We start from the raw sequence: 10,580 nt of genomic DNA on the forward strand, positions 1-10,580 counted from the left end.
TGTATCCGTTATTCACTCGTTTCAAGCAAAAATTCTTTTTATTTGATGCTCACATACGTTGGCTACCTAAAGTTTGTGTCACAGTGAATTAGCAGATTTCTTACGGTAATGTGAGCTGTTTACCGTACATGTTATGCTGTGCTATGTGTATCTGCGCACAACATTAGCTCCACATCAGATTGATAAAGATTAACTGATATTTCCAGAATAACAAACTTCAAGTTTCAAGGATAACAGACAGGGATTATTAATAAGAAAACAACCACAAGTAATTCATCAGTGTATAATTGCGTTTTTGTTTTTTTATTAAAACAGAAAATCAAAGGGAGGTAAGTATGTTCTGACCCAAAATAGTAGTTCCTGTAGTGACAAAATAATATTTTTTCACTACAGTGAAATATCAATATTATTTTAATTAGAAAATCAAGTCATTCACTGCTTAGCATAAAATAAAGTATGCTCTTTGCACAGTAGCAACATTTTTCTCCTTCTCCGATATTGTTACGTCAGAGTCATTGATTTTTGTTATGTCACATGCATATATCATAATATGTTCTCCGTGATGCACGTGCAATTGCATCTCATCTTCATCGGCTCTATTGATCGGCGTTAAAGTCACTGGCAGGTTTAATGAAATACAAAATGTTGAACAAAGTATTTAGAACGTTTCAAATACACCTCGTACATTAGTGTCAATATTAGGAAACGGTAACAAATGTATCAGTTTTAACAACAGTCGAAGAGAAATCGAAGAGCACACGGATTTCAAAGTATGATCTTTGCGCTGTAGTAGAATCTTTCTCCTTCACCGACGTTGTTACGTCAGAGTCATTTATCTATGTTACGTTACTTGCACTTATCTTGAAATATCCGGTTGCTGAACGTGCAGATGCATAAAACGTTTATTTTGTCTGCTGACCGGCGTTAAATTCATTGAGAGCTTCAACGAAGCATAAAGTTAGAGCAAAGTATTCTCGTACTTTGTGTCAAAATTAGAACACGATAAAAATATAAATACAATTCCAGCATATTAATTTCTACATTGCACATGATGCAGCCGTCTGTTAGTAATTTTGCTTCCATCTTTGCGAGATAAGGGCTGTTGGTCGATGAAAGACAGAAAACTTGCAGTTGATTACTTCATATATAAATAACAAAGAAAATGACTGTCAAAACTGTAAAGACAAGCATTACAAACATAAAGATAAAAAACAAAATTCTATCGAGGCAAAGTGCAACCTCTTCCCATGTAGGCTTTTTGGACCTCGTGTAACCACGACATGTTCTTAGATTGCAGCCGTTATCACTAGTTTTTATTGTTGCGTTCGTTGGCCTTGTTTCAGGTGACTCTACTCTCTCCAGCATGTTTCCATCTGCTTCAACCTGTGTTTGTTGTTCAGTCCCAATTTTTCTGGACTTGTGTACTATGTAGACAATCCAATCCGAAATCGGAATACTTGGTGATCTGTTACTGACTTGCACTATGAAAACAGTTTCCATCGTTATGCACGCACTCAAGATGATTTGGATCATGAGAAATACACTTAGAAGTGACACTGGACTGGACGTTTTGGGAATATTATCCTTGACAATGGTAAGAAATACAACATATGAAAGAAGGACTGTCACAGAAAATGAAATCCGCTCTCCAGAATTTGGAGGAATCCCAAAGACCGCCATATTAATGACATTCAGGATAATAATGGGGGCAATAATGATTATCAGGATAAATTGGTATTTTCTTTTATAATGCAACGTAAAATTTGACGCTTTGTACCCTTCTTCCTCCCAGTCGACGTTGGTCCGTTTTACAAGTTCCCATTCATCGTTTCCTAGAGGAAAGTGCTTAAATTGCGTAGAGAAAGACGTAGTGTGGTTCACTTCACTCTCCATGTATCCCCATGGTGCAATACTTATGTCGCACATTTGAATGTCAAACGGATAGTTTCTGATATTAATTTTACAATTTGTTTCCATCAAGTCTCCGGCGCTCCAAACCATGGAACCATCACAATACACACGTACCTCTGTGCAATAAGTACCAAACATTCGAAATTGTTTGGCAGGGTTAATCAATACGATTCTTGGTGTCCAAAGGAGACTTGGGTCAATTAATAGTGATGAAAGTCCATCGTATTCGGTTGCATTCCATTTTAACCGTTCGTCTCTCCAAAACATTGTTAAATATCCCGAGACAGACATGGTTTCTTCAACACTGTTTATATTCAACAATGCACCAACTGTCAAACTGATATTTACATTTAATGGACAGTTAGACTCGATACCTGGACGAACTCCTTTTATGTAGTTTTGGAGAAGATCACTGTACAGTCTCTCTGCTGACTTCTGCACTGACATAATGAAATTAAAGTTTACAAGTAGCGCTATAATGAGTAATCTCTGATCCATGTTTGCTTCATTCAGAAACTGGCAGTATTGAGATTGCTGAACTATCCACGGACAGAACTGTTTGTATTCTTCAGTAGATATTTCTAAAGCGCGTGACTGGATACGAGTTGGAAAGTAGAGCAGAGTACGATATTAAATCTCTCTTCAATATGTCATAAATTAAAAGAGAGGTACAACATATTCGTCAGCAGTCATTTTAATATTTATCTTATTATTGATCATGACAGTTATATTACGTGAATTAAATGACTGGAATCCATTAGATGAAGCTAAAATCAATATCATCATACAAAAAATCGTTGGATAGTTCGTCTGACTTAAAAATGTGTACGTCGAGTTTAGTCCTATATGAATATATTAGCGCTGTTTTAAAATCTTTATTTTATTGTGAAAACGCAATGATCAAATATTTGCGAAAGAAATAAATGGAAATGCACTTTGGTTTTTAGAAAAACAGGAAGGCGACCTGAGCCGAGACTTTCATCATAGGCCTCAACCAGCTACATCAATATGTTCGGTGTATTTAATGTGTTGATTGTAATGAGTAAAGTAAAAGCGATATGTTTAAAAGCATTTTGAAACGATTCTGTTTACTCTTAGCTAACAATAACCTGAATTGATACATTAGAATTTCGAATGGCTATATATTAGGTACGATGTGTCAAAATGTTTAACACAGCAAATTGAGGAAGACGAAAGGAAATTTGCCCCCACCCCACCCCCACCCCCATGAAATACAAAGCAGATAGAAAATAAGCTTTTCCAGATGTCGTGGATTCTGAGAAACATATTAAACGATTACATATCTTAAGAAAATCAACCACAGACGGTGCCAAACGAATCCCTTTGTCAAAGGCAAACATTCACGACAATACAACAAAGGCAAAATACTCGCAACAATATGACGATGTGTCTTTTTAGTTGTATCATGTTCAATTATTTAAGGAATTATCCCCTTATTAACGAAGCAAATACACCATTTCTGTAAAATGCTTGATGCATCTATCAGTTGATTTGTTTAAGTAATCATTTCGAAGCTCAGGAAAGTAATATCAACATAAATAATCAAGCCAGTATCATGTTTCAGAACCACACGTGTAACCATGTCCGCTTGTATCAATGATGAGCACGAATAGTCCTTTTATAGATTTTATCTAAAATAATAATAATAATAATAATAATAATATATTTGTGAAGAGTCCAGTTTTTATTCATCCGGTTTCAAAACCGCTGGGGTTGATCGTATTAATTGCGGCAGTTGCAATATCATTCTTATTCATTCCAAGTTTCTGGCCTCTCTGTAGGGTTGTATTTATTCCATTCGAAATAATTTCGTTTGAAGTGTGGATAGTGGATGATAAATGACCAGCCACAGGACTTCTTTCCAGTTCATTGGTCATTGAGCCAATCAGTGGTTTTTGGTTTTATTGTTCTTTTACAACCTTCTCTTTTATCCAATTGATAACATATAAATTTACGGTATTTATGTTACACGTTTGGTGAAAGTTAATTTCCTTTATATCATAATAACTTGTTGGGGAAAAATACTTCCAGAAGTTTAAACGTTCTTTAGCTCTAATCAAGTTTTACACTTGCTCATTATTTAAAATGCGATGTTGAGACTGATCTGGTGTCAGAAGGTGGGAAGATGATGAGAGACCCTTATGGTTTTTGGTATTCGTTATCTAGGAGATGCTCGACCGCTTTGTTATTGCCCGGATCGAGGAAACTGTAAAATAAGATTTGAAAATAATGAACAGAATATTAGAGATTTCAGCAGTCATATAATAAAACAACTTCAGCACCTACCCCCAACACATGTAAAATATAACCATTTAATCAATTACACAAACAAAAGGAATTGAACTTCACCTCTGAATTATTCACTGTCTGTTAGAAATAGAGTTTTTAAATTTATGCAGAATTAAGTTAGCCAAATTACTGCTTGTGATAGGTCTTCGTTGCCGCATTTCTTATTTTTCTCTCTCTCTCTTTCTTTTCCTCTTGCCTCTTTGGGTCATAAACCGTATTCGTTGTCGACTATGCTCTTTCCAATTTGCAGTACAGGTAATGGAACTGTTGAAAAAATAATATAATACCCAACTTAAATATATGGCAGGTTTTTCTTCTGGAATCAAAAATATTCCAACAATTTCACGTCAGATACCGTCTATGGTAATTCAACATAACTAAGCTATAGTCTGTTCGCAACCTAATACACACTCACAACACTATTACTATAAAGTAATATCTTTTATATCCACTACTCGCATTCCTAATTGGAACCATGACATAATTAGACCTCTTAGGTAACTATTACTGCGCCCCAGTGGTCTGTAAATCACTGTCAGTCAACAAACTTTCATAATGCTAACACCATCAATTCTCGGCTGAAAAGAATTCACAGCTTACTTACACAATGAATTAATGGACTTCACTGCATGTCCTTATTACCTAACTTTACTATTTAGTGATTCATGGACATAAATTTCCAGACATATACAAAATAATTTTTAAGCATACATGATACAAATCTTTTAACATAGACAGTTTACCCTCCCACAATTCGTATCAGAAGAAAGGCGTGAAATGCATATGCTACATGATTTCGATTAGATACAAAACCAGTAAAGCCGTATTTTTTCATACCAATTAAATATTGTACATCATTCTTACAATACATGAATCATATGAAATTCCAAATCACGTTTGTATGGTCATTTCAATAACTTAAGAAAAATTTGAAGCATGAATTTAAACTAATAACAAATAATTACAAACTTAGATCAATGCATCTTACAAGTATTGTAAGTAGTTGAGACCATACCTTTGTGCTTCCAGAGCCCTAACTCGCTCATCATCAGAGAATTCCCTCTGTCTCTTCTCTGGTATGATTTGTGATTTGAATTTTTAACAAAGCTTTAAAACAATCGCTACTATGCCTGCAGTGCCACAGCTAATAGTGATGTCAAGCACTGAGGCATCATGCCGCAGACATCTAGCAACATGTCCCACCATGTCACATTATCCTGACACCAGGCCAATCAGTCCTAACACTAACCTCATTGTGCTGGGTGCCCAGCAAGGCAGCTGTTAGTACCATATTTCTAAGTCTTTAGTATGACTCGGGCCGAGGTTCGAATCCGGGACCACTAGCATCCAAGGCGCACGTTCTAACCACTAGGCCAAAGGGCTCTTCTCTGGTTCCCGGTCTCCCAAATTTCCAGACCCCTTTCCTTTGACAGTTTATTTAATGAAATAAAGTACTTATTAATCTTTCTCACATTAAATTGTGGCATCCCTCAGAATCTAGAATGACTAACGTCGCAAAGAACATTTAGCAAAAACCTTGAATTCCGTCTGGGAACACGCACCCCATTTAGCTAGCCTAATCAGAATTATTTTCTCTAACCACCAAAACTTGTAACACTCCCATCGAAGTCAAAATAATCCTCTCCAGTCTGCCTTTGTTAATAACTATTCTGAAAATTAACATTTTATGATACCTGTTTTAAATGGCCCAAGAGTTTTCAAACGTTTTTGCTCTGGTTAATCTCAACCCTGTCATTCACTACACTTAACACTACATTGTCATATCTCTTAGACCATTATCAAATGGGCTCTAATTAAAATTCAATTCATGAACCAAAGAGAGCAGATTCAATCTCTCATAGTCAGCAATTTACTGCGTGTCAAGGACAGTACAAAAAAATGGCTACGTGTCACACTCACCATGACAGAATTTACTGTGAAACTCTCTGTACAAAATTTTGCACAATTACACTTTGTCTACATCACCAAAGTGGTTGCAAAAATAATTTTAAATCCATATATAATATAACACTGATCGCATCTTTATTTAAAGTTTAGTTATTCTTCTGACCTATCTACAAATATTGTTGTTTCATCAGCACATTTTGTTTAAAGTTCTTTTCCATTATTAATATTCCATTAAAGTTTTTCTTTTATTTCAAAGCATTGAAAAATAGAAACCAATAGGACGAGTTTGGATACCCTTGCCTTACTCATTGCAACTAAAAATAGAATCGAAAAAATCTTGAATTTCTAAAATACACAACAGCCCAATCATAAAACAATTAATCTACTTCCATATAGATTTACCCGTATTAAAATAAACAGAACACTTGTTATATTTTTCCAGAAGATGGTACAGTACTACCCACTTATGTTGACATCACTTATGTCGACAAGACATCTATGCCACTAAAAGCGTCTGCTATGTGTATGATGAAGGATTCTTAACATTTCACATGAATCCGCGAAACTGGAATAATATTCAAATATCCAATTTAATGGATGTAAACCAAAACAGAATAAATGGTGCTAGAGAAAAGCGAAATTGTTTGGTTATTATAAAATACATATTAATACGTGGGCAGTCAAACTGATTTAGTACATCGACTTGAAGGTAGGACGAACTCCTTTTTGTTATCATGCAGGAGAATGTCATTATATAGCCTCTCTGCAGACATGCGCTGGGATAAAGTAATGAAAACTGACAAATGAAGCACAAATCAATATTAATCGCGCAATCTTTATTTAATACTTGAGCTGGAAGCTCTTCAATCTGCCATAAATTAACAGAGAGGTACAATATATATTCATCAGCAGTCATTTTCTGGGCTCATGTGACATTTATCTTATTGATCAGGTCAGCATTATTATGTTAATTCTTCGTGTTTTTAAATGACTGGAATCCATTAGATGAAGCTAAAATCAATATCATCATTAACAAAATTGATTGATCGCCTGACTTAGAAATAGGGTATGTCAAGTTTCTTCCTATTTGAATATATCAGCGCTGTTTTAAAATCTGTATTCCATAGTGATAACAAAGGGGTCAAATATTTGCAAAATAAATCAATGGAAACCCAATTTATTTTTGTATTCCAAACAAAAAACAGGAAAGTGACCTGACCTGCCACATTCCTCATATGCCTAAACCAGCTACATCAATATGTTCGGCGTATTTAATGTGCTGATTGTAATGAGTAAAGTAAAAGCGATATGTTTAAAAGCATTTTGAAACGATTCTGTTTACTCTTAGCTAACAATAACCTGAATTGATACTTCAGAATTTTGAATGGCTGTATATTAGGTACGATGTGTCAAAATGTTTAACACAGCAAATGGAGGAAGACGAAAGGAAATTTGCCCCCACCCCACCCCCACCCCCATGAAATACAAAGCAGATAGAAAATAAGCTTTTCCAGATGTCGTGGATTCTGAGAAACATATTAAACGATTACATATCTTAAGAAAATCAACCACAGACGGTGCCAAACGAATCCCTTTGTCAAAGGCAAACATTCACGACAATACAACAAAGGCAAAATACTCGCAACAATATGACGATGTGTCTTTTTAGTTGTATCATGTTCAATTATTTAAGGAATTATCCCCTTATTAACGAAGCAAATACACCATTTCTGTAAAATGCTTGATGCATCTATCAGTTGATTTGTTTAAGTAATCATTTCGAAGCTCAGGAAAGTAATATCAACATAAATAATCAAGCCAGTATCATGTTTCAGAACCACACGTGTAACCCATGTCCGCTTGTGTCAATGATGAGCACGAATAGTCCTTTTATAGATTTTATCTAAGATAATAATAATAATAATAATAATAATAATATTAAAAATAATAATAATATATTTGTGAAGAGTCCAGTTTTTATTCATCCGGTTTCAAAACCGCTGGGGTTGATCGTATTAATTGCGGCAGTTGCAATATCATTCTTATTCATTCCAAGTTTCTGGCCTCTCTGTAGGGTTGTATTTATTCCATTCGAAATAATTTTGTTTGAAGTGTGGATAGTGGATGATAAATGACCAGCCACAGGACTTCTTTCCAGTTCGTTGGTCATTGAGCCAATCAGTGGTTTTTGGTTTTATTGTTCTTTTACAACCTTCTCTTTTATCCAATTGATAACATATAAATTTACGGTATTTATGTTACACGTTTGGTGAAAGTTAATTTCCTTTATATCATAATAACTTGTTGGGGAAAAATACTTCCAGAAATTTAAATGTTCCTTAGCTCTAATCAAGTTTTACATTTGCTCATTATTTAAAATGCGGTGCTGAGACTGATCTGGTGTCAGAAGGTGGGAAGATGATGAGAGACCCTTATGGTTTTTGGTATTCATTATCTAGGAGATGCTCGACCGCTTTGTTATTGCCCGGATCGAGGAAACTATAAAATAAGATTTGAAAATAATGAACAGAATATTAGAGATTTCAGCAGTCATATAATAAAACAACTTCAGCACCTACCCCCCAACACATGTAAAATATAACAATTTAATCAAATACACAAACAAAAGGAATTGAACTTCACCTTTGAATTATTCACTGTCTGTTAGAAATAGAGTTTTTAAATTTATGCAGAATTAAGTTAGCCAAATTACTGCTTGTGATAGGTCTTCGTTGCCGCATTTCTTATTTTTCTCTCTCTCTCTCTTTCTTTTCCTCTTGCCTCTTTGGGTCATAAACTGTATTCGTTGTCGACTGTGCTCTTTCCAATTTGCAGTACAGGTAATGGAACTGTTGAAAAAATATATAATACCCAACCTAAATATATGGCAGGTTTTTCTTCTCCTGGAATCAAAAATATTCCAACACTTTCACGTCAGATACCGTCTATGGTAATTCAACATAACTAAGCTATAGTCTGTTCGCAACCTAATACACACTCACAACACTATTACTATAAAGTAATATCTTTTATATCCACTACTCGCATTCCTAATTGGAACCATGACATAATTAGACCTCTTAGGTAACTATTACTGCGTCCCAGTGGTCTGTAAATCACTGTCAGTCAACAAACTTTCATAATGCTAACACCATCAATTCTCGGCTGAAAAGAATTCACAGCTTACTTACACAATGAATTAATGGACTTCACTACATGTCCTTATTACCTAACTTTACTATTTAGCGATTCATGGACATAAATTTCCAGACATATACAAAATAATTTTCAAGCATACATGATACAAATCTTTTAACATAGACAGTTTACCCTCCCACAATTCGTATCAGAAGAAAGGCATGAAATGCATATGCTACATGATTTCGATTAGATACAAAACCAGTAAAGCCGTATTTTTTCATAACAATTAAATATTGTACAGCATTCTTACAATACATGAATCATATGAAATTCCAAATCACGTTTGTACGGTCATTTCAATAACTCAAGAAAAATTTGAAGCATGAATTTAAACTAATAACAAATAATTACAAACTTAGATCAATGCATCTTATAAGTATTGTAAGTAGTTGAGACCATACCTTTGTGCTTCCAGAGCCCTAACTCGCTCATCATCAGAGAATTCCCTCTGTCTCTTCTCTGGTATGATTTGTAATTTGAATTTTTAACAAAGCTTTAAAACAATCGCTACTATGCCTGCAGTGCCACAGCTAATAGTGATGTCAAGCACTGAGGCATCATGCCGCAGACATCTAGCAACATGTCCCACCATGTCACATTATCCTGACACCAGGCCAATCAGTCCTAATACTAACCTCATTATGCTGGGTGCCCAGCAAGGCAGCTGTTAGTACCATATTTCTAAGTCTTTAGTATGACTCGGGCCGAGGTTCGAATCCGGGACCACTAGCATCCGAGGCGCACGTTCTAACTACTAGGCCAAAGGGCTCTTCTCTGGTTCCCGGTCTCCCAAATTTCCAGACCCCTTTCCTTTGACAGTTTATTTAATGAAATAAAGTACTTATTAATCTTTCTTAGATTAAATTATGGCGTCCCTCAGAATTTAGAATGACTAACTTCGCAAGGAAGATTTAGTTAAAACCTTGAATTCCGTCTGGGACCCCCCCTCCCCCATTTAGCTAGCCTAATCAGAATTATTTTCTCTAACCACCAAAACGTTTAACACTCCCATCGAAGTCAAAATAATCCTCTCCAGTCTGCCTTTGTTAATAACTATTCTGAAAATTAACATTTTATGATACCTGTTTTAACTGGCCCAAGAGTTTTCAAACGTTTTTGCTCTGGTTAATCTCAACCCTGTCATTCACTACACTTAACACTACATTGTCATATCTCTTAGACCATTATCAAACGGGCTCTAATTAAAATTCAATTCATGAACCAAAGAGAGCAGATTCAATCTCTCATAG

At 35.2% G+C, this 10,580-nt stretch overlaps 1 protein-coding gene across 1 annotated transcript; it reads right to left on the reverse strand.

The window, feature by feature from the left end:
- Nucleotides 1-282: 282 nt before the first annotated feature.
- LOC149804121 (neuronal acetylcholine receptor subunit beta-2-like) lies at nt 283-3,038 on the reverse strand. Its single transcript, XM_089951482.1, has one exon. It carries the CDS (start codon nt 2,407-2,409, stop codon nt 1,141-1,143), a length of 1,269 nt encoding a protein of 422 aa, XP_089807608.1. The 5' UTR covers nt 2,410-3,038; the 3' UTR covers nt 283-1,140.
- Between the last annotated feature and the right edge of the window lie 7,542 nt (nt 3,039-10,580).

Source organism: Sinohyriopsis cumingii, chromosome 3 (genome assembly GCF_028554795.1).
Source record: "Sinohyriopsis cumingii isolate HCF-2022 chromosome 3, ASM2855479v2, whole genome shotgun sequence".
In the NCBI taxonomy this organism is placed as follows: Eukaryota; Metazoa; Mollusca; class Bivalvia; order Unionida; family Unionidae; genus Sinohyriopsis; species Sinohyriopsis cumingii.